At 44.5% G+C, this 25,671-nt stretch overlaps 1 protein-coding gene across 14 annotated transcripts in view; it reads left to right on the forward strand.

The window, feature by feature from the left end:
• Positions 1 to 25,671, forward strand: part of LOC129703231 (mucin-2-like) — a 78,049-nt gene that overhangs the window by 25,324 nt on the left and 27,054 nt on the right. For 13 of the 14 annotated variants that reach the window (XM_055645511.1, XM_055645515.1, XM_055645521.1 and 10 more), the window contains exons 4-6: positions 10,343 to 10,486; positions 11,326 to 11,385; positions 18,540 to 18,635. In XM_055645511.1, the coding sequence (XP_055501486.1) occupies positions 10,343 to 10,486; positions 11,326 to 11,385; positions 18,540 to 18,635 (300 nt within the window). The remainder of the gene's footprint in view (positions 1 to 10,342; positions 10,487 to 11,325; positions 11,386 to 18,539; positions 18,636 to 25,671) is intronic. The other variant, XM_055645524.1, reaches the window with a different exon arrangement.

Below are 25,671 nucleotides of genomic sequence, written 5' to 3' on the forward strand. Positions count from 1 at the left end.
TCTCCAGATCCTACGATCTAGCACACTGCCAGGTGTGCCCACATCCTAAAACAGGAAGTTGAAGTACATAGAACCTCCCTTGGGTGGACACCTGATGGCCACATGCTTGCCGTCAATTGCCCCACACGTGGTCTGGAGGTTCCGTCTTGTATCAAAGCCCTGCGCCACTCTCTTCCACTCATCTGGTGTACTAGCGCAGTCTATGACTTAATCTTCATAAGCATTGATGATGGCCTCACAGGTCTCGGACAACCTTGCTGATGGTGTTGTGGGGCACAAGAAAGCTGTAGGAGAGGCTCTTGTAGAAGTCTCCTTGTGACAGGTAGCGGAGGGCGATAGCTAGGCACAGGCCTGGTTCCAGTGGCTTCCTCATGAAGGTCTCCTTTTTCTCCAGGAGAGGGCCCACCCGTGTCTTCAGCTCCTGAAACAGCTCAGAGGGGAACCTAGTGAAGTTTCTGAAAGCAGCCTCATCTTCTTCTTGTCCTTCTGTCTTTGTGATCTATTAACATGAGGGCTGCTGCAAGCAGCAGGGATTCATCTTCTTGTGAGAATCATGCCCTCTGATGTTACTCCATGCCAGTCACGACGCAGAATGATTGGCAAACCACACGCTACAAACCCTATAAAAGGAAAAATTATCATTCCATTGCTTTGGAGGCAAAATGAGGTCAGTTTCCTTCAGTTGATGCCGACAGGGTCGTAGCTTGATGTCGGTTGTCGTAGTAGGCGTCGTAGGTTGTTGTAGGTGTGGTTGTAAGTGGACGTCCTAAATCGCGACTATTGGGTCACTGGTTGTCGGGAGCTTGCCGTAGCTTGCCGTAGCTAGGTTGTAGGTTGTTGTAGCTTGTCATAGACATTGTCGTAGGGTGGGACCACTTTTCAACCAGTCCAATCATGGTGTAAGCTAATAATCAAATCAGGGGCAATAGTTGACAAAAATGCAGAGGGGTTTGCTGGCCGCCAAGTGGCGATGTGGCATCTCGCTGGGTGACAGTGCCACTGAGAAACTCAGCGGGTGCAGCAGCATCTATGGAGCAGACCTGGTATTCCCACCAGCCTCAGAGAAATGATTCCCGCTAGTTGTCAAATAGGGGTGATATGGCCGGAGTAGAAGAGTCTTACCCAGAAAGGGTGTTTTAACCATACCAGCAGCAACCTTCAATTCATAGAAACATAGAAACATAGAAATTAGGTGCAGGAGTAGGCCATTCGGCCCTTCGAGCCTGCACCGCCATTTAATATGATCATGGCTGATCATCCAACTCAGTATCCCGTACCTGCCTTTTCTCCATACCCTCTGATCCCCTTGGCCACAAGGGCCACATCTAACTCCCTCTTAAATATAGCCAATGAACTGGCCTCAACTACCCTCTGTGGCAGAGAGTTCCAGAGATTCACCACTCTCTGTGTGAAAAAAGTTCTCCTCATCTCGGTTTTAAAGGATTTCCCCCTTATCCTTAAGCTGTGACCCCTTGTCCTGGACTTCCCCAACATCGGAAACAATCTTCCTGCATCTAGCCTGTCCAACCCCTTAAGAATTTTGTAAGTTTCTATAAGATCGCCTCTCAATCTCCTAAACTCTAGAGAGTATAAACCAAGTCTATCCAGTCTTTCTTCATAAGACAGTCGTGACATCCCAGGAATCAGTCTGGTGAACCTTCTCTGCACTCCCTCTATGGCAATAATGTCCTTCCTCAGATTTGGAGACCAAAACTGCACGCAATACTCCAGGTGTGGTCTCACCAAGACCCTATACAACTGCAGTAGAACCTCCCTGCTCCTATACTCAAATCCTCTTGCTATGAAAGCCAACATGCCATTCGCTTTCTTTACTGCCTGCTGCACCTGCATGCCTACCTTCAATGACTGGTGTACCATGACACCCAGGTCTCGCTGCATCTCCCCCTTTCCCAATCGGCCACCGTTTAGATAATAATCTGCTTTCCCGTTTTTGCCACCAAAATGGATAACCTCACATTTATCCACATTAAACTGCATCTGCCAAACATTTGCCCACTCACCCAGCCTATCCAAGTCACCTTGCAGTCTCCTAGCATCCTCCTCACACCTAACACTGCCCCCCAGCTTAGTGTCATCCGCAAACTTGGAGATATTGCCTTCAATTCCCTCATCCAGATCATTAATATATATTATAAATAGCTGGGGTCCCAGTACTGAGCCTTGCGGTACCCCACTAGTCACTGCCTGCCATTGTGAAAAGGACCCGTTTACTCCTACTCTTTGCTTCCTGTTTGCCAGCCAGTTCTCTATCCACATCAATACTGAACCCACAATGCCATGTGCTTTAAGTTTGTATACTAATCTCTTATGTGGGACCTTGTCGAAAGCCTTCTGGAAGTCCAGATACACCACATCCACTGGTTCTCCCCTATCCACGCTACTAGTTACATCCTCGAAAAATTCTATAAGATTCGTCAGACATGATTTACCTTTCGTAAATCCATGCTGACTTTGTCCAATGATTTCACCACTTTCTAAATGTGCTGCTATCCCATCTTTAATAACTGACTCTAGCAGTTTCCCCACTACCGATGTTAGGCTAACTGGTCTGTAATTCCCCGTTTTCTCTCTCCCTCCCTTCTTAAAAAGTGGGGTTATGTTTGCTACCCGCCAATCCTCTGGAACTACTCCAGAATCTAAGGAGTTTTTGAAAGATTATTACTAATGCATCCACTATTTCTGGAGCTACTTCCTTAAGTACTCTGGGATGCAGCCTATCTGGCCCTGGGGATTTATCGGACCTTTAATCCATTCAATTTACCCAACACCACTTCCCGACTAACCTGGATTTCACTCAATTCCTCCACCTCCTTTGACCCGCGGGCCCCTGCTATTTCCGGCAGATCATTTATGTCTTCCTTAGTGAAGACGGAACCAAAGTAGTTATTCAATTGGTCCGCCATATCCTGGTTCCCCATGATCAACTCACCTGTTTCTGACTGCAAGGGACCTACATTTGTTTTAACTAATCTCTTTCTTTTCACATATCTATAAAAACTTTTGCAGTCAGATTTTATGTTCACTGCCAGTTTTCTTTCATAATCCATTTTTCCTTTTCTAATTAAGCCCTTCGTCCTCCTCTGCTGGTCTCTGAATTTCTCCCAGTCCTCCGGTATGCTGCTTTTTCTGGCTAGTTTGTACGCATCATCCTTTGCTTTGATACTATCCCTGATTTCCCTTGTTATCCATGAATGCACTACCTTCCCTGATTTATTCTTTTGCCAAACTGGGATGAACAATTTTTGTAGTTCATCCATGCAGTCTTTAAATGCCTTCCATTGCATATCCACCGTCAACCCTTTTAGAATTAATTGCCAGTCAATCTTGGCCAATTCACGTCTCATACCCTCAAAGTTACCTTTCTTTAAGTTCAAAACCATTGTTTCTGAATTAACAATGTCACTCTCCATCCTAATGAAGAACTCAACCATATTATGGTCACTCTTGCCCAAGGGGCGACGCACAACAAGACTACTAACTAACCCTTCCTCATTACTCAATACCCAGTCTAAAATAGCCAGCTCTCTCGTTGGTTCCTCTACATGTTGGTTTAGATAACTATCCCGTATACATTCCAAGAAATCCTCTTCCTCAGCACCCCTGCCAATTTGATTCACCCAATCTATATGTAGATTGAAGTCACCCATTATAACTGCTTTGCCTTTGTCGCAAGCATTTCTAATTTCCTGTTTGATGCCATCCCCAACTTCCCTACTACTGTTAGGTGGCCTGTACACAACACCCACCAGCGTTTTCTGCCCCTTATTGTTTCGCAGCTCTACCCATACCGATTCCACATCCTCCAAACTAATGTCCTTCCTTTCCATTGCGTTAATCTCCTCTCTCACCAGCAACACTACCCCACCTCCTTTTCCTTTCTCTCTCTATCCCTCCTGAATATTGAATATCCCGGGATGTTCAGCTCCCAGCCTTGGTCACCCTGGAGCCATGTCTCCGTGATCCCAATTATATCATAATCATTAATGGCTATCTGCACGTTCAACTCATCCACCTTATTACGAATACTCCTTGCATTGAGACACAAAGCCTTCAGGCTTGTTTTTACAACGCTCTTACCCCTTATACAATTATGTTGAAAAGTGGCCCTTTTTGATTTTTGCCCTGGTTTTGTCTGCCTGCCACTTTTACTTTTCACCTTGCTACCTATTGCTTCTACCTTCATTTTACACCCCCCTGCCCCTCTGCTCTTGTACCCATCCCCCTGCCACATTAGTTTAAATCCTCCCCGACAGCAGTAGCAAACACCCCCCCAAGGACATTGGTTCCATTCCAGTCCAGGTGCAGACCGTCCTGTTTGTACTGGTCCCACCTCCCCCAGAACTGGTTCCAATGCCCTAAAAATTTGAATCCCTCCCCCTTGCACCATTTTTCAAGCCACGTATTCATCTGCAATATCCTCCTATTTCTGCTCTGACTGGCCCGTGGTACTGGTAGTAATCCAGAGATTATTACCTTTGAGGTCCTACTTTTAAGCTTATCTCCTAGCTCCCTAAATTCATCCTTTAGGACCTCATCCCTTTTTTTACCTATATCGTTGGTGCCAATATGCACCACGACAACTGGCTGTTCACCCTCCCCCTCCAGAATGTTCTGCAGCCGTTCAGTGACATCCCTGACCCTTGCACCAGGGAGGCAACATACCATCCTGGAGTCTCTTTTGCGGCCGCAGAAACGCCTATCTATTCCCCTGACAATTGAATCCCCTATTACTATTGCCCTTCCACTCTTTTTCCTCCCCTCATGTGCCGCAGAGCCACCCATGGTGCCATGAACTTGGCTGCTGCTGCATTCCCCTGATGAGCAATCTCCCTCAACAGTTTCCAAAATGGTATACCTGTTTAGGAGGGAGATGACCGCAGGGGACTCCTGCACTACCTGCCTACTGCTTTGCTGACTATTGGCCACCCGTTCCCCTTCTGTCCTCTTACCTTTTACCTGCGGTGTGACCAACTCACTGTACGTGCTGTCCACGACTTTCTCAGCGTCGTGGATGCTCCAGTATGAATCCAACCGCAGCTCCAATCGTTCAATGCGGTCTGCCAGGAGCTGCAGCTGTACACACTTCCTGCAAACGTAGTCACCAGGGACACCGACCATATCCCTGATCTCCCACATGTTGCAGGCTGAGCAAACCACGGGGCCAATCTCCACTGACATATCCTACTCCCAATTTAACTATATTAAATATTAAAAAACACAAAACTTTATCTGTTAAACTTTACTAATAAATACTGTACCCTTAACTCCCAGAATCCTTACCTCCCAGAATCCTTAGCCTAAAGGCAAAAATGTAAAAATGTAAACCAATCAGAGGCTTCCTCTGAACCAATCAGAGGCTTCCCCCAGACTCCTTCTCTGGAACGTTGGCGATTTGGTCGCAGGTTCCAGCGCAGGTACTCCTCCCCTCTCACCAACGGCTCCCTGGGCCTCCCTGGGTCTCTACCTCTCAAGCGTATTGCGTGGTCTCCTCTCCTCAGCCTCCTCTCCGAAGACTCTCGAGCCAAAGACTCACACTTTTCTCACAGGGCACTTCCCTCACTAGGCCGCTCACTCACTGCCGCTCGCAAAGAGCTGTCCTGCTTAAATTGACTGATAAATTGCCTGATTTACCAATTTACACAGCCAATTCCTCAGTTTTCAACTGTTTTCACCCCTCTCCTCACACTTGGGCTAGAGCCAATCAGTGGTATCTCTTGCTAATCTGTTGCTGCTGTTGTTCCTCCCAAATCTACAGCAGTACTGCAAATCCTGCAAATCTTTGAAATGCTTACACAAATCTTCTCCGAAGAGATATTTAGCAGGCTGAACATTACTGGCCCTGCATAAGTGTGCAAATTTAGGGTTTAATTCTGGCCTAATGCCATCTTTACGGAAGCAGTTTATCTCAAAATGAGTATTGCACAACAATGCCATCGCATCCTGCTGTGCTTCCGACAGCTGAGCCCCATCCACTGACCTAACAAAGGCCGTAATACCTCCTGAAAATAGTCTCAGGATTCGCTGTAATTTCAGCTCTTTGGACCTTGTTCTGCCCCCGAAGTTTTCCCAAATGTTACTATTAACTTTCGGGACATCCAAGGTCTTGCAGTTTTCTGGGCTGGCATATTTCCCAGCAGCCTCCAGCATAACTTCTTCCTTCAGCTGAGGCGATGTTAAATAGCTGATGCTGCTGGCCAGTTCCTCCTGTAGTGGCTTACCTGTCCCTGAGGGAATGGCAAATTTAGAGGCAAGAGCAGGTAGCTCTTCCTTATGATACGTCTGCCACATATCATGCATTAAATCATGGGATTCAGTGTTATCATCCCCATAATCGGAGTCAGCTCTGTAAAATTCTGATACTCCCCTCATCAGAGTGGGAGGAATACTGCAACCCTGAGCCAGGTGTTGCCACAGGCATTTGGCTGGAGCCGCCTGTTAATGCCTCCGTTGCATGTACCATATTTTGTGCCACCATTTGTTCCATTAGCCGCTCCTGTTTAGATAGACGGCAAACAACATCTTCCATGGATGTTGGGACAGAGTCCTCCTGTCCAGAATCGTCTGATTGGACCTGTCTTACTGACTTAGCTTTGGCTTTGCCCTGACTCGGGGTTGCGAAGCTGCTCCCTCTTGGAGCTGAATCGGAACTTGCTGTGCAGATCGCGGCTGCCAGCGACTCCGAAGTGGAAACGAACGGCCGTCAGCTTTTTCCACTGCCAAGGTCCTCTGCCGCTGGTTTCCCTTTCGCCATAGGATTCTCCATAACAACAACCTAGGTCAACGTCAGAATTAGTTCAACATTTGTACTCACCTGTTTGCCTGCTAAACCTTACTACTGGGAAGACCGACGTTCATCCCCAACCAAACCTCGTGCTATGCGTCAGTGCATTGACTGACGGGCTCTTCACATGAATTTGATATAAAATTACAAGTCGTACTCCAAATCTGGGTAAGGGATATTTGGAAATAAGGATAAAATTATCTTTTCAAAATTCATTAGATTTACATAGCAAATATGTCACACAGAATGAAAATATTCTCAAGTCCAAATAGGCCCAAACCATGGATGATCAGCCATCGAAGCTAGCTCCACTTGCCCTTGGCAGTGCCATATCACTCTAACAATTTCCATCCATGCACCTGTCTAAATCTCTTTTAAATAATATAATTTTTCCTGCCTCAACCACTTCATCTGGATGCTTGCTCCATACACCCATCGCCCTCTGTGAAAAAAGATCAGTTAATCCAATTAATTAAAGGTAACTACGGAAAGAGAATGTTAAATCTAACAGGAAATGCTTAATCCAATCTGCATGCAAAAATTCTACATTTTCAGTTCAAGACTACTACATTAAACATTGTGCAATAGCATGGTGACAATGCCATGCATAACACATTTAAAAATTCCATGAAATAATTTTTCATGATTCCTAATTTTCATCAGAACTCCACTACAATTATTTGTTGGATTCTTGGTAACATTTCTTCTCGTCAGTTTCATTTTCACAGCTGCAGTTTATATGCTTTATGAAACAATGTGTCCAATTTACTTTCCATTTCCACTGCAATTTAATGAATGAATGATATCTTTATTTCGAACGATTAAAAAAAAAAGAAGAAAAGAAAAGATGAAAATGAATAAATAAAAGGAAAATTATATATATACATACATATATACATAAATACATACACACATACATACATATACATGTACATATATACATACATACATATACACATATACACACATACACATATACATAACATATATGTACATACTTAAATTAAAAAATCAAAAGCCAATTTCAACGTAATACACATTAGACTCGTTGGAAAAGGGATAGGAAGAAGCCTATGCTTGTCAAGTCCTACCCCCATTCTTCACCATTAACAAATGCAAAATTCAATAAAATAAAATAAACAGACAATTCAAATAAAACTACTCCAATCAAGCTATTAAGAAAAAAAGAACAAAAAAAAGAACAAAAAGAACAAGCACCATTAACATCTGTGAGATTTACATTCTCCTTCCTCATTACTGTACTTTTCAAAGATATATTTTTTGTACATTTTTTTTAAATTGCATTATATTCATACTTTGTTTAATCGTTTCATCAAGACCATTCCACAAAACCACCCCACAAATGGAAATACACATACTTTCTAAATTGGTCCGAGCATAATGCTGTTTCAAGTTTAGTTAACCTCTAAGGTTATAATCTGTTTCCAGCAGATTTTATGATCAAGAATCACACCCAGAAAGTCATTTTCATACACTCTTTCTATTTCAACATTATTTATCATTACTTTTACTTGTGTATTTATTTTGCGTTTTCCAAACAGCATAAGTTTGGTTTTGTTTAAATTTAATGATAATTTATTCAAATCAAACCATGCTTTTAGTTTACTCATTTCTGCTGTGACCACCTCCAAAAGCTGCTGCAAATTGTCCCCATCACAGAAAATATTAGTGTCATCTGCAAATAACACAAATTTCAAGAGGTTTGACACCCTACATATATCATTAATATACAAAATAAATAATTTGGGGCCCAAAACCGACCCCTGTGGGACTCCACAAGTTATTTCTAAGCATGTTGATTTGCAGTCTCCTATTTGCACAAACTGATGTATTTTACTTATGTAGCTTCTCATCCACTCTAGTACAACCCCTCTGATTCCATACTTTTCCAGTTTTTTGATTAGCAAATGATGATCAATTGTATCGAATGCTTTTTTCAAATCTATGAATACACCCACTGCATATTACTTGTTATCTATAGAACTGGTAATGTCTTCAATTAATTCCATTAATGCCATGGATGTCGATCTGTTTGACCTGAATCCATATTGACTATCAACTAGGATTTCGTGCTTCTCGATAAAGTTATCTAATCTACTTACATACAGTTTTTCTAATATTTTTGAGAACTGAGAGAGTAACGACACCGGCCTGTAATTTGTAAATTGATTTCTGTCTCCAGCTTTGTATAGTGGGATGACTTTGGCAGTTTTCATTTTACATGGAAATACACCAGTTTTGAAAGATAAATTGCAAATATAAGTTAAGGGTTTTACAATTACACCAATGACTACCTTGATTAAAGCCATATCAATGTCATTCCAGTCTGTAGGCCTTTTATTCTTACAATTACTAACAATGTCAATAAGCTCCTTTTCATCAGCTGCTTTCAAAAACATTGAGTTTGGGTTGCTGTCTAAGAAATCCACAACCTTCCCCTCTCCTTCTTCTGACTGTGGATTATCGATTTCTTCTGCCAGTTTTGGTCCCACACTTACAAAAAAATTGTTAACCCCATTAGCCACATCATTCATATCGCTTACATGTTGTATCATTGTCTTTAAAATACTGAGGGTAGTTTATATTCATTGATCCATTCCTGATAATATTGTTTAACACATTCCATATGCCCTTGATATTATTTTTATTATTGTTTAATATTGTATTATAATAATCTTTCTTACATATCCTCATAATACTAGTCAATTTGTTTTTGTATCTTTTGTGTTTACTTTCTGCTTCTATAGTTCTGAATTTTATGAATTCTTTATACAAGATATTTTTTTTTTTGCATGCATTTTGTAGTCCTTTTGTCATCCATGGCCTATCTATATATTTTTGCTTCTTGTTGTGTTGTTTCAAAGGACAGTGTTCATCATATAATGATTTAAATATTATCAGGAATGTTTCATACCCTTTGTTGGTATCAGTCTCTTTAAACACTTGTTTCCAATTTTGGGTCAGTAATACATTTCTAAATTTATTTATAGATTCTTCTGTTCTTACTCTCCTGTATCTAATCTTATTAACATCCTTACACTTAATCACAAACAAACATTACAAAAACCGGCAGATGGTCACTGATGTCATTTAGTAGTAACCCACTCTTTATGCTGTTGTCCATTCTGTTTGTAAATATGTTGTCTATTAGAGTTGCACAGTGAGATGTTATTCTACTTGATTTGGTGATAAGTGGAAAAAACTCATACTGAACAATACATCGAAAAATCCATCAGTCTGTTTGTTTGTGCTTGTTGGGATTTAAGAGATCTAAATTAGATTTAAGAGATCTAAAAGCACCCTATCCCCTGCACCCAGATATCACTTACATGATTGTATGTTTGCAAAAAAGCACCCTATCCCCTGCACTCAGATATCATTTACATGATTGCATGTTGAAAATATGCATCCTCTCATCAGTTTAATGTTCACTGTTGTACTTTACATGATTTATGAAACAAAAAGAGTACAATTTTGTTTAAATTATCCATTGATGTCACATCCTCATTTCATTCTCAGAACCAAGAACAACAGCTGCCACTGCATCGACTATATGTTTTTGTCCAGATTCAACAATATCTGCAACCACAGAAGGAAGTACGTCCACAGACCAAAGTACAAAGATGACCTCTTATGCAACAGAATCAACATCAACAGAGACAGGTACCATATATAGTATAACAATGTGTACTCCAAATCTGGGCATATGATCAAGCTTGTCTTGTCAACCTTCCTTAAGGGCCTGTCCCACTTGCATGCGATTGCGTGCATTTGGCGCGACCAAACGATAGAGGAGTTCACGCTAAGTACGCGCTAAGTACGCTCTAAGTACGCGCTAAGTTTGTGTGTGATGTAATTTGCATCATGCTGACCAATCAGCTGGGCAGGAAGCAGGTCGACTGAATTTGGGCGTCGCACGGCGTCAGGCGGTAACGTAATCACGCCACACCATGCCGGGAGGTGACGTCATCGCGCAACGCCACGCGCTAAGTGTACGGTGTCAAGACGCTGCATACGCCATCAAGACGCTGCATACGATTTCAAGACGTTGCGTACGACCGCAATGTGCCTGCATGCTGACAGGCCGTTGGCGCGCAAAGATTTCAGCCACTTCCAGAATTTTGTAGCCCCGCGCGATGTCGGGACTAGCCTCGCACAGGTTCTAAGTGGAACCGGCCCCCAAGCGGCCATACGTTGCCCGTACGCCTCAAGCGACCATGAGGCCGTGTAATTTGCAAGCCAAGGTCGCGATAGTGGGGCAGGCCCTTTAGACTCAGACAGCAATTATGGCACATAGAACGGAAATAGTCTCGACGGCCCAATATATCCAAGCCACGGATGATCAGCCATTGAAGCTCTATTTGACAGTGGCAGTTCCATATCAACCTAATATTATTTCACATGTTAAATATTCATTGCTGCTCTTTACATATTTTAGGAAACAAAAATTGTTTAATTCACTTTCAATTTTCATTAATGTCACATCTTCATATCATTCTCAGATCCAAGCACAAAAACTGCCACTGCATCGACTTCATCCGCCACCAGCAGCGAAACAACAGGTACGATGATAATGCAGCACCAGGATTCACTGACCAAACTTGAAAAAGATACATTATTTATCAACTCTTGACAATCAATAATGGGTCGTAATCCATGACAGAAATATAGTGATAACTCCAGTAGAATATTGTTGCCTAACATCTGGAATTCACTTTGAAAAGTAGTCGCCATAGCAATCAACCCTAAAGCTTATATAAAAATATCATACAAGTAGTAAAAAAATTCAGTAATGTGTCAGACAATTATTAATTTAACATTTCTATTATTGTGGATGCTTCTTTGTTTGGAAAATATCAGTGGATCAAATGCATCAGTTACAACTGACATGATTATATGTTGTGAATACACATCATCAGAATAAAAAATAATATCAATAATGTCAGTTTAGAACTGTACTCCAAATCTGGGCATGGGTAATTTGGAAATCTAGATTACACTTCTCTTGTCACCCCTCCTAGACTTAGACAGTAATTGTGTCAATCCGAATGGAAATAATCTCCACGGTCCAATATGTCCAATATGATCAGAATTATGCCAATATGCATCATCAGATTAAAAACAAATAATTAAAGTCATCTTGGACTTCCAAGGACATTATACTGTAAATATTAACATATTTAAATTATAACTTGTACTCCAAAGCAGGGCAAGAGTAATTTGGAAATAATGATTAAACTTGTTTTGTCAACCCCTCTGATGCTCAGAGAATAATTGTGTCAATCAAAAGGATGATGTCACATCTTCATTTCATTCCCAGAACCAAGCACATCAACTGCAACTGCATCTTATTTATCTTAATTACCACCACATGACAATCAATATTACTGTCAGAATGGATGAGAGGAAAAGAGTGATAACTGGTGTAGATTTTTTTGTACATCCTCTTGCTTTCACTTTGATAAGCAGTTCATCTTGTAATCAACCCAATAGTTTTAAAGCCCTGTCTCACGGTAGGAGCTGACCCACGAGGTACACCGAGTGAAAGACTCGTGGTTGTTTACGAGATTCCAAGTGTATGATCAAGAGTTTCCCCCCGTTCCCATGGGTATGACAAGTTTGCCGTTTACTTGTCATTTCTGCAATGTTCCAAGTTCGTCTCCCGAGTTACTCTTGAGCCAATCCTGATTAAAGGTTTGTTTGTTTTAATAAGCAACAGTGTTAAAGAAGACCTCTCCATCCTGTGGCTTTGTTTTAAAGATAGAATTCAGCGCGGCCACATCTATTGATGTGACCTACAAAAGGAAAATGTGCACCATCCAGTGCAAGAGCAGTTATACTTATGATTTGTTTGAAACACACAGGTTTGATATGTTTTAATTGAATTTACTGCCATGTCTACACATTGTGTGGAGACGGGAGATGAAATCTTTGAATGTGGATGGATGTGCACATCAGATTGTTGGGAGTCGGAGCTCAGGGTTCGCCTCCTGAGCTGCTTTGGTGCCCAGGCGTGAGTTGAGGTGGAGAGAGGTTGGGGGGGGGGTCATTAATCTGTCTGGGGTGACATGGCTCTTGGGTTAGGCTGGGATCATTCTCTGCGGGATGATCTTAGTGCGGGAGACAAGTGTAGGAGAGGTGTACTGACTGTGTGGGCATTGATTGGCCACCCGTCTCAAAAGCCGCTATGTCTCCCTGTCCCTGGGATAGCAGGGGGCGATCAAATAACGCAATACCCCCCTCCCCCTCCACGGCAACACGAAGGGCAATGATCCCAAGGCTTTAGCGTCAGACACAGCGGGCAGGCGACAATCACCTGCCATAATGCGAGAGAGATCATGCACTGTTGTAGGTCTCCTTTGCACATAGGTGTTTCTGTCTTTCTTCACTCATTATTGGCCCTGTCTGTCGCCACCCCCACCTACACCCCTCTGCTTCCCGGCCATGTGTGTGACCCCTTCCCTCCCCCCTCCAGCTCCCGCCCATTGGACCGGCGTGGGGGCTTTGCACTGTGTTCACATCGGCGATGCCAGCAGGCCAGTGCCAGTCGCCCCGGGGCAGTCGCTCCTTTCAGTTTCCCAGGGGGTCGGGGCGGGACTGGAGTTGGGAGGGAAAGGTGGGGCGGGGGGAGGGGGGGAATGGGTGGGTTAGGTGAGCACGAGAGTGGGGTTGTTTGCAGTTGCCGAGGGAGCGGGCAAGGGCAGTACAGTTCCCAGTCTCAGTTCCTGTCCAGGGGGTGGCCGGAGATGTCAGGACCAACGGGACATGGACCCCCAGGCCCACTGCAAGCACGGAGAACCCAGAGACCCACAGCCAGCAACAACTCCAGAGGAACCCGCTCCCCGATGGGCCGCTACGGCGACATGTGGCAGTTCGCCCACAGCCCGAGCTGCGCCCCATTATCCGCCACCCCAAGAACAAGACGCACCTTGCACACCATCAGCTTCTGCCCCTACGGTACCCGCTGCCACTTCATCCAGCCGGCAGCTGCCCATCTTCAGCAGGATCTCGGTGTTGGACTGAGGGGAGGGGGTGGAGGTGAAGAGCTGCAGGCTTACACATTACTCATGACAGGATAGACATGACTATTTTTTAATAACAAGAACATTTTACGATGAAATGCAGAAAATAGTCAAGAGCCTGCGTGCCCCGCTGACCCCCCCCCCCCCCCCCACAGTCCGGGGCCACTGGGAGAGAGACCGGACGGGGGGGGGGGGGGGGGGGGGGGATGGGAGTCAGCGGGCATGCCGGCTCTGCCACACCATGGGCCGCCGCCAACTAAGCCACCCGTCCACGTCCATAAGCTCGGTGGAACAGGAGCTGAGACTGGGAACTGTACCGCCCTTGCCCCCTGCCTCTGCAACTGCAAACTTCCCCACTCTCCTGCTCACCTTACCCACCCATTCCACCCCCACTTTTCCCTCCCAACTACAGTCCCATCCCGGCCCCTTGGGAAAATGAAGGGAGCGACAATCAACGGGGGGGGTCAGGTAAAACAGCTGTGCATGGAGCCCGCCACCGGAGTCGTGTATGACTGCCTGGGCAGCCAGAGGGTGGCAGATGCACCGTGCCTGTAGAGTGGCCGCGGAGAGACTGCGGGGGAAGTACCTCACTCTGACTATGATAGGTCGACACAGAGGCGCGCTCACTGACTGACTGACTGTCTGTGTGTGGGTGTGGAGGGTGGGACAGAGAGAGAGAGATAGAGAGACACACACACACACAGGCACCTTGGAGTACCGTTAAATGTGTGTGTGGGAGATGGAGACAGAGGCACACACACACACACACACACACACACAACGGGCAGTGTGTACCTCTGTGTGTGTGTGTAGGGGAGAGAGAGACACAGAGACAGTGTGGACCTCTGACTGTGTATGAAGGAGAGGGGGGAGAGAGACAGAGAGAGAGGCACAGAAGCAGTGTGATGTACTTCGGCATGTCTTGGGGAAGAGAAATAGCGCACAGGACCTAGATAAAGAGATAGTGGGGGGGGGGGGGGGGGGGGGGGGGGGGGGGGTGGGGGGGGGGGGGGGGGGGGGGGGGGGGGGGGGGGTGGGGGGGGGGGGGGGGGGGGGAAAGAGAGAAAGGAGGGAAAGAAAGAGACGTATATACACACACTGTGTATGTAGGAGACACAGATGGACTGAGCACAGTACCTCAGTCTTACTGTGTGTGGGAGAGGGGGAGAAAGAGACGTACACTCACAGAGGCAGAGTCTCTCAGCCTGTGTGAGAGGGAGAGGGAGAGACACACACACAAGGTGGATGTGAAATCTCACCTGCTTGTTTCAGTGACAGGCACCCGCCCCCAGTAAATGAAGATACCACCATGTCTCTCCTCCTCCACTCCCCCGACTCTCCACCCACTCTCTGCCCCCCCCCCCCCCACCTCCCCCTCCCCCGTGTAGACTCACGATACACTAAGGTAAACGCACGGGCCACTACTTTTTTACAACGAGTTATAATATTTCAATTCCTGTCATGGCTAGTTTACACGGGGCGACCTGACGCAAGATGTAGCCAGAGTGGAGTGGTCGTGGTCTAGCACGATATCACACGATATAACGGGGGTAGAGTAAAGAGTTCCCACGGTACTCGGCAATTCTGTCATTTGTGCGAGTGACTTGTCCGTCTCCCGATCTTTCCCGAATGAACATCGTGGACTGTAGTGTAGTTAATCACGTGGCACAAATGATGTTACTTTGTTGTCACACACTCTATTCGTATTTTTCACCCGAGCTCTTTAATGAGCTGAAGAATAATCTGTTTTTTTAGACAAATGCTGTTTGGTGTGATGCACCTTCTCTCAATATGTGCAAGAAGTCGTCTTTTTATTTTGTCAAATATAAATAAAGACTGTATCTCACATTGACCGTGATTATTGTGTTATTTTATGATCTACTGAGAGGTGAAACTTTCAGTCTGAAGAAACTTTCAGCCCGAAACGCCACCCGTTCCTTCTCTCCAGAGATGCTGCCTGTCCCGCTGAGTTGCTCCAAGCAACTGGTGTCTATCTTCAAAGGACTGACCAGGACTGCCTCTCTCTCTCTCTCTCTCTCTCTCTCTCTCTCTCCTCTCTCTCTCCCCTCTCTCTGCCTCTCTCCATCTCTGTCTTTCTCCCTATCTCGGACTCCCCCTCTCTCTGACTGTCTCTCTGTCTCTGAGATGCTGCCTGTCCCGCTGAGTTGCTCCAAGCAACTGGTGTCTATCTTCAAAGGACTGACCAGGACTGCCTCTCTGCCTCTCTCTCTCTCTCTCTCTCTCTCTCTCTCTCTCCCTCTCTCTCTCTCACACAGGCATGAATGGATGAACTCCGCGGGACAGGCAGCATCTACGGAGATAAATGAACAGCGACCCATTCTTCAGGCTGCCTTATGTCTCTCCCCCCCCCACCCCCCCCCCCCCCTCACCCCAACTCCCACCCACACACGCGAATGCTGGAGAAACTCAGCGGAACGGTGTCTATTTCCTTCGTTCCATAGATGCTCCTGCACCCGCTGCGTTTCCCCAGCATTCGCGTGTGTGGGTGGGAGTTGGGGGTGAGGGGGGGGGGGGGGGGGAGAGGCTTGGAGCAACTCAGCGGGACAGGCAGCATCTCTGGAGAGAAGGAACGGGTGGCGTTTCGGGTCGAGAGCCTTCTTCACACTCTCCCTCCCTCACTCTCACACAGGCATGAATGGAGGAACTCCGCGGGCCAGGCAGCATTTACGTTCCTTCTCTCCAGAGATGCTGCCTGTCCCGCTGAGTTGCTCCAAGCAACTGGTGTCTATCTTCAAAGGACTGACCAGGACTGCCTCGCTCTCTCTCTCTCTCTCTCTCTCTCCCTCCCTCTCTCTCCGTAAATGCTGTCTGGCCCGCGGAGTTCATCCATTCACGCCTGTGTGAGAGGGAGGGAGAGAGAGAGAGAGACGCACACAAGGTGGATGCGAAATCTTACCTGCCTGTTTCAGTGACAGACACCCACCGCCAGTAAATGAAGACACCCCCATCTTTCAGACAAAAAGAGACACACTGACATTAATGAAATGCTTAGCTAGTTTTATTAGATTTGTATGTAAATAGCAAACTGGCTGGATTCACTCTATCCAACTTCCGGGTTCACCGTTGGCAGGAGTTCCCACGGTGACCGCAAGAGTTACTACCGATATCGCACGGGACACTTCGTTCATAAAATGTTGCAATGCTTAACCACAAGTGCACAAGACACTCTTGGACAAATTCAAACATGTTTGAATTTTCTCCCGAGTACCCAAGGTACACGATTACATGCCGTTAGCGCCACGGTGGTCCACGAATGCCGTATTGTTACCGCACGAGGTTCCCACGATGTCAAACTCTGGTTACCTCTTGCGTCAAGTCGCACCGTGAAAAGGGGGTTTAACCACAAGAGTAAATTGGACTCGTGGAAAATTTTAAACATGTTTGATTTTTTTCAAGAGTTGACAAGTTCACGGGTACCTGCTGTTAGCGCCACGAGTCTCTAAGTTGTGCCCACGAGTTCCGACATTACAGCTACGTTAATCGTACGTTATTACCACGAGCTTTAACTCGGGGTACCTCGTGTGTCAACTCGCACCATGAGACAGGGGTTTAAGTAAGAATGCAATGCAAGTTGTCCAATAAGCCAATAATTAAAGTCTGGCAATTATTCATTCATTATTTGTTAATACCATAGATGCTTCTTTTTTGTGACATAGCAGCAGATTCAATGCACAAGTTACTACCTACATGATTGCATTCTGCTTATAAAAGTTTTGCCATTAATGTGCTGTCATGTATTTTAACTAATATTTCACTGCATATGAGCAGATTCGATAACTTCTGCAACCACAGAAGAAAGCACATCCACAAAACAAAGTACAATGGTGATCTCTTATAAAACAGAATCAACATCAACAGCGACAGGGACCATGAATCACATCTAGTGCACTGGATTTGGGCAAGGGAAATTTGGAAATAATTGTTCATTCACACTTCTATTTCAACATGATTTACACAAATCTATCAAATCAACCTTCATCCTCCTTCAATGCAAGAAATAAAGTAAAGCCTGCCCAACATATGTGTGCAGATCAGCTCTTAAACTCGTTATATCCTCAAACATATTGCAGTTTTGTACAAAGTGCTGGCCTTGATAAACAATACTAAAATGAATTAGCCACATTCCATATAACTAGGTATATTAGGAAGAGTTATTGACTTCTGCAAAAAAGATTTCAGCTGATTGGTCAGAAAGGGCAAGATTAATATAGGTAACTATGATAAATCTAACAGCTAATGCTCAGTCAAGTTTGCATGTACATATTCAATATTTTCAGTTGAATACTATTGCATTAAACATTGTACCATAACGTGATGACAAATCAAAGCAGAACATTGAGAAAAAAATTCCATTAAGTAATTTGTCGTAATTCCTAGGTATCTTTAGAACTCGAAATGCTATCCATGCAATTATTTGATGATTTCCTGGTAACATTACATGTCATGAGTTATAGTTTATGTAGTTAATTTTTAATATCATGGATGCACATTTGTTTGGAAAACACTAGCAGATCCATTACACCAGTTACCACTTAAATGATTGCATGATGTTATTATGCATCATCAGATTAAACAAAAAATAATATCAGCTTGAAAATCTCGGGACATCTTACAAGTATAATCATGAGAGTGCTGCCATGTAATTAAACTGATATTTCTCTGTATATGTGAAGATTCAACAATTTCTGCAACCACAGAAGAAAGCACGTCCACAGACCAAAGTACAACGATGACCTCTTATACAAAAGAATCAACATCGACAGAGACAGGTACATAGAAACATAGAAACATAGAAATTAGGTGCAGGAGTAGGCCATTCGGCCCTTCGAGCCTGCACCGCCATTCAATATGATCATGGCTGATCATCCAACTCAGTATCCCGTACCTGCCTTCTCTCCATACCCCCTGATCCCCTTAGCCACAAGGGCCACATCTAACTCCCTCTTAAATATAGCCAATGAAGTGGCCTCAACTACCCTCTGTGGCAGAGAGTTCCAGAGATTCACCACTCTCTGCGTGAAAAAAATTCTTCTCATCTCGGTTTTAAAGGATTTCCCCTTTATCCTTAAGCTGTGACCCCTTGTCCTGGACTTCCCTAACATCGGGAACAATCTTCCTGCATCTAGCCTGTCCAACCCCGTAAGAATTTTGTAAGTTTCTATAAGATCCCCTCTCAATCTTCTAAATTCTAGAGTGTATAAACCAAGTCTATCCAGTCTTTCTTCATAAGACAGTCCTGACATCCCAGGAATCAGTCTGGTGAACCGTCTCTGCACTCCCTCTATGGCAATAATGTCCTTCCTCAGATTTGGAGACCAAAACTGTACGCAATACTCCAGGTGTGGTCTCACCAAGACCCTGTACAACTGCAGTAGAACCTCTCTGCTCCTATACTCAAATCCTTTTGCAATGAAAGCTAACATACCATTCGCTTTCTTTACTGCCTGCTGCACCTGCATGCCTACCTTCAATGACTGGTGTACCATGACACCCAGGTCTCGCTGCATCTCCCCCTTTCCCAATCGGCCACCATTTAGATAATAGTCTGCTTTCCTGTTTTTGCCACCAAAATGGATAACCTCACATTTATCCACATTATACTGCATCTGCCAAACATTTGCCCACTCACCCAGCCTATCCAAGTCACCCTGCAGTCTCCTAACATCCTCCTCACAGCTAACACTGCCCCCCAGCTTAGTGTCATCCGCAAACTTGGAGATATTGCCTTCAATTCCCTCATCCAGATCATTAATATATATTGTAAATAGCTGGGGTCCCAGTACTGAGCCTTGGGGTACCCCACTAGTCACTGCCTGCCATTGTGAAAAGGACCCGTTTACTCCTACTCTTTGCTTCCTGTTTGCCAGCCAGTTCTCTATCCACATCAATACTGAACCCCCAATGCCTTGTGCTTTAAGTTTGTATACTAATTTTTTATGTGGGACCTTGTCGAAAGCCTTCTGGAAGTCCAGATACACCATATCCACTGGTTCTCCCCTATCCACGCTACTAGTTACATCCTCGAAAATTCTATAAGATTCGTCAGACATGATTTACCTTTCGTAAATCCATGCTGACTTTGTCCAATGATTTCACCACTGTCCAAATGTGCTGCTATCCCATCTTTAATAACTGACTCTAGCAGTTTCCCCACTACCGATGTTAGACTAACTGGTCTGTAATTCCCCATTTTCTCTCTCCCTCCCTTCTTAAAAAGTGGGGTTACGTTTGCTACCCGCCAATCTTCAGGAACTACACCAGAATCTAAAGAGTTTTGAAAGATTATTACTAATGCATCCACTATTTCTGGAGCTACTTCCTTAAGTACTCTGGGATGCAGCCTATCTGGCCCTGGGGATTTATCGGCCTTTAATCCATTCAATTTACCCAACACCACTTCCCGGCTAACCTGGATTTCACTCAATTCCTCCAACTCCTTTGACCCACGGTCCCCTGCTATTTCCGGACGGAAGACGGAACCAAAGTAGTTATTCAATTGGTCCGCCATATCCTTGTTCCCCATGATCAACTCCCCTGTTTCTGACTGCAAGGGACCTACATTTGTTTTAACTAATCTCTTTCTTTTCACATATCTATAAAAACTTTTGCAGTCAGTTTTTATGTTCCCTGCCAGTTTTCTTTCATAATCTATTTTTCCTTTCCTAATTAAGCCCTTTGTCCTCCTCTGCTGGTCTTTGAATTTCTCCCAGTCCTCCGGTATGCTGCTTTTTCTGGCTAATTTGTACGCATCATCCTTCGCTTTGATACTATCCCTGATTTCCCTTGTTATCCATGGATGTACTACCTTCCCTGATTTATTCTTTTGCCAAACTGGGATGAACAATTTTTGTAGTTCATCCATGCAGTCATTAAATGTCTTCCATTGCATATCCACCGTCAACCCTTTTAGAATGAATTGCCAGTCAATCTTGGCCAATTCACGTCTCATACCCTCAAAGTTACCTTTCTTTAAGTTCAGAACCATTGTTTCTGAATTAACAATGTCACTCTCCATCCTAATGAAGAACTCAACCATATTATGGTCACTCTTGCCCAAGGGGGCACGTACAACAAGATTGCTAACTAACCCTTCCTCATTACTCAATACCCAGTCTAAAATAGCCTGCTCTCTCGTTGGTTCCTCTACATGTTGATTTAGATAACTATCCCGCATACATTCCAAGAAATCCTCTTCCTCAGCACCCCTGCCAATTTGATTCACCCAATCTATATGTAGATTGAAGTCACCCATTATAACCGTTTTGCCTTTGTCGCACGCATTTCTAATTTCCTGTTTGATACCATCTCCAACTTCACTACTACTGTTAGGTGGCCTGTACACAACACCCACCAGCGTTTTCTGCCCCTTAGTGTTGTGCAGCTCTACCCATACCGATTCCACATCCTTCAGGCTTGTTTTTACAACACTCTTACCCCTTACACAATTATGTTGAAAAGTGGCCCTTTTTGATTTTTGCCCTGGTTTTGTCTGCCTGCCCCTTTTACTTTTCACCTTGCTACCTATTTCTTCTACCCTCATTTTACACCCTTCGGTCTCTACGCTCACACATTTAAGAAACCCTTTCCCTTTAACTCCATCCTCCACTGTCCCATTCAACACCCCACCCCCCTTATTCAGTTTAAAGCCACCCGTGTAGCAGTGGCAAACCTGCCTGCCAGAATGCTGGTCCCATACCTGTTAAGATGCAATCCGTCCCTTTTGTACAGTTCCCCCTTACCCCAAAACAGATCCCAGTGATCTAAGAATCTAAATCCCTGCCCCGTGCACCAGATCCTCAGCCACACGTTCAGGTCCCGTATCTCCCTGTTCCTGCTCTCGCCAGCACGGGGAACTGGAAGCAAACCGGAGATAACAACCCTGGAGGTCCTGCTTTTCAACATTTTTCCGAGCTCTCTAAAGTCACGTTGCAGAATATTCATCCCCTTCTTTCCGACATCGTTTGTGCCGACATGCACTATCACTTCCGGATGTTCACCTTCGCCCTTGAGGATTTTCTGCACTCTGTCCGTGACATCCTGGATCCTGGCACCGGGAAGGCAGCACACCATCCTCGCATCCCGTCTGTTGCCGCTGAAACCCCTGTCCGTACCTCTTACGATGGAGTCTCCCACTACAATGGCCTTGCCTGCCTTAGGCCTTTTTGGTTTTGGCTCAACAGCCCTATTCGCATCACCGGCCAGTCCACCGCTCACGTCTTCTGTCCCAACAGCTTCTAAGCGGATGAACCTGTTTACAAGAGGTACATCACCCGGGGACGTTGGCATTCCATGCTTTCCTCCCTTTCTCACTGTCTCCCACCTACTCTCTTCCAGAACCTTAGGTGTAACAATCGTACTGTAGGACTTGTCGAGGAACGGCTCCGTTTCTCGTACAAACCGGAGGTCACCCACTTGCTTCTCCAGTTCCCCAACACGGCCCTTCAGGAGCTCTACCTGGATGCATTTTTCGTATTTGTAGCAGCCAGAGGCACCAGCGGTGTCCTTGACCTCCCACATACTGCAAGCATCACGCTGAATCAGCTTGCCTGACATCTCCTTCTTTCGTCTCTCCCTCTCAAGCGTATTGCGTGGTCTCCTCTCCGAAGACTCTCGAGCCAAAGACTCACACTTTTCTCACAGGGCACTCTCGAGCCAAAGACTCACACTTTTCTCACAGGGCACTCTCGAGCCAAAGACTCACACTTTTCTCACAGGGCACTTCCCTCACTAGGCCGCTCACTCACTGCCGCTCGCAAAGAGCTGTCCTGCTTAAATTGACTGATAAATTGCCTGATTTACCAATTTACACAGCCAATTCCTCAGTTTTCAACTGTTTTCACCCCTCTCCTCACACTTGGGCTAGAGCCAATCAGTGGTATCTCTTGCTAATCTGTTGCTGCTGTTGTTCCTCCCAAATCTACAGCAGTACTGAACAAAGACGGTGCGTCCTTGGCCTTTTAACTGTTTTCAACTGGTTTCACCCCTCTCCTCACACTTGGGCTAGAGCCAATCAGTGGTATCTCTTGCTAATCTGTTGCTGCTGTTGTTCCTCCCAAATCTACAGCAGTACCATATGCTGTACTCCAAATCTGGTCAAATGATCAAGCTTGTCTTGTCAACCTTCCTTAGACTCAGACAGCAATTATGTCATAAAGACTGGAAATAGTCTCTATGGCCCAATATGTCCAAGCCACAAATGATCAGCCATTGAAGCTAGCTCTATTTGACACCTTGACCACGTCCTGTTGCATTCTATATTGATTTTAGAAAAAATGCTGCCACCTACGGCTGTTATTTTTGTGCATCTTACTCAGCGTCCCCCTCCGCTGGTCACGGCAAGAGGATTTTTCCCATCGATGAAAAAAAAAACATTAATGTTTAAAAAATGTTGAGATTCTCTCTCCTGAAGGCCACGCCTCTTCCGGAGGGTCTATAAAATGCCGGAGGTGTCTCGGTTTTCTGCAAGATGCGGGGAGCGAGCGGTTGCAATTCTCAGTCTGAGCTGTGAATAACACTGAACACATGTCTACTACTGTTTTTACTGACCTGTCAGTGCCTTTAATGTGGTTTGAAAACGTAGTTTAAAAATGCAGAAGTGCTTATGGTTTGAAAATGCAGAAGTGTTTCTTGGTTTGAGAATGCAAAAGTGTTTTTTTTTTTTTTTGTTTATTTTATTAGAAGTTAATACAGTACAAAACAGTACAGTGGAATCTAATTTTAGGTGCCAACTATGTCATACCGTAATCCATTCTATGTACAACCTCTAGTTTTATGTTTTGAGAAGGAAGTAAGCAAGACAAGAAAAAGAAAACACTAGAAAGGGGAAAAAGAGGGAAAATAGATGGTAGAGAATAGAAAAACGTGAAGTGTGTATATAAAACAAAGAAAAAGTGGAAAGTAGAAATAGGAGAGAAGGCCCCTTAAAAGAGAAATTTTCAAATCTTTATTCGGAGATGTAGATCTATCCACGGCATGAACTGAAATCAGCAATCTTTATGGTACCGCTGCATCACATGATTCCAAAAAGCTTACTTGCACCCTGCTTGAAGTGGTATGACACTGCACTTGAATTAGTCGGAGTCTCATTTCTTCAAGGCGTGCTATGTCCATCATATTCCTAATCCACATTTTAACAGTTGGTATGGTTGTATTTTTCTAATATTGAAGTATGAATTTCTTTCCAATTATTAACCCATAATTAAAAAAACGTTTTGGTCTTTATTTAAATTGATATCTTCTACTATTATTCCAAATATAATCCATTCGGTTTTAGATTCTATGGTGGACTTGAAAAGCTTTGTAAATATATCAAATATATCGCTCCAAAATTTATTCAACTTTGTACATCCTACAAATGAATGTGTTATATTAGCGTTTTGAAACAAACAGTGGCAGATGCGATAAATGTTTGAGAATGCAAAAGTTGCCTTGCCTAATTGAAAAGTTGGTTTGAGAATGCTAAAGTTGCCTTGCATAATTGAAAAGTTGGTTTGAGAATGCCAAAGTTGCCTTGCCTAATTGAAAAGTTGGTTTGGGAATGCCAAATTGCCTTGCCTAATTGATAATCGGTTTGAGAATCCTAAAGTTCTCATTATTTCCCATCGATGAAAACTAAAAGAATTATTACTGTTGAAAAAAAGTACAAAAATGCACTCGAATTTGGTGGCCTTGCAGGCTGCATGAAGTGGTATGAAACTGCACTTGAATTTGGTGGGCTTGCACCCTGCTTGAAGTGGTATGACACTGCACTTGAATTTGGTGGCCTTGCACCCTGCTTGAAGTGGTATGAAACAGCGCTTGAAATTGGTGGCATTGCACTCTGCTTGAAATGGTATGAAACTGTATTTGGTGGCATTGCACCCTGCTTGAAATGGTATGAAACTGTACTTGAATTTGGTGGTCTTGCACCCTGCTTGACAATGGTATGAAATTGTAATTGAATTTGATGGCCTTGCACCCTGTTTGAAATGGAATGAAACGGCACTTGATTATGGTACCTTGCAACCTGCTTGAAATGGCATGAAATTGCACTTGAATTTGGTGGCCTTGCACCCTGCTTGAAGTGGCGGGAAACAGCACTTGCATTTGGTGGCTTTGCACCCTGCTTGAAGTGGTATGAAACTGCACTTGAATTTGGTGGCTTTGCACCCCGCTTGAAGTGGCATTTCAAGGAATAGCCGTGAGTCACCTGCCAGCCCACCAGCCTTGAGTGAGTGAGCTGCCAGCAGACCAGGCTTGAGCGACTGAGCCACCAGCCCAAGAATCCATTAGGCCCACAATGTCCATACTAGCCCTCAAAACCATACTAGTGCTCCAGACACCCCCCCCCCCCCCCCCCCCCCCCCCCCCCCCCCCCCCCCCCCCCCCCCCCCCCTCACTGGGCAGCAATATTGGAATTGGTAGAGAGGTGGAATATTGCATTGGGGGACCTGCCCTCCCGTGTGAAGCTCGAATCCAACGGATCCCACTTAGTCTAGTACTGGTTATATCCTCAAACATATTCCAGTTTTGTACAAAGTGCTGGCCTTGAAATACAATACTAAAATGAACTAGCCACATTCCAGATAGTTAGGGATATTAGGAAGAGTTATTGATTTGTGCCAAAAAAAATTTAAGTTGATCGGTCAGAAAGGGCAAGATTATTTAGGTAACTGTGGAGAGAGAATGATAAATCTAACAACTAATGCACAGTCAAATTTGCATGCACAGCTTCAGTATTTTCAGTTGAAGACTACTGCATGAAATATTGTACAATAATGTGGTGACAAATCAAAGCAGAGCACTGAAAAAAAAATTATATTAATT

This window comes from Leucoraja erinacea, chromosome 14 (assembly GCF_028641065.1).
Source record: "Leucoraja erinacea ecotype New England chromosome 14, Leri_hhj_1, whole genome shotgun sequence".
NCBI lineage: Eukaryota > Metazoa > Chordata > Chondrichthyes > Rajiformes > Rajidae > Leucoraja > Leucoraja erinaceus.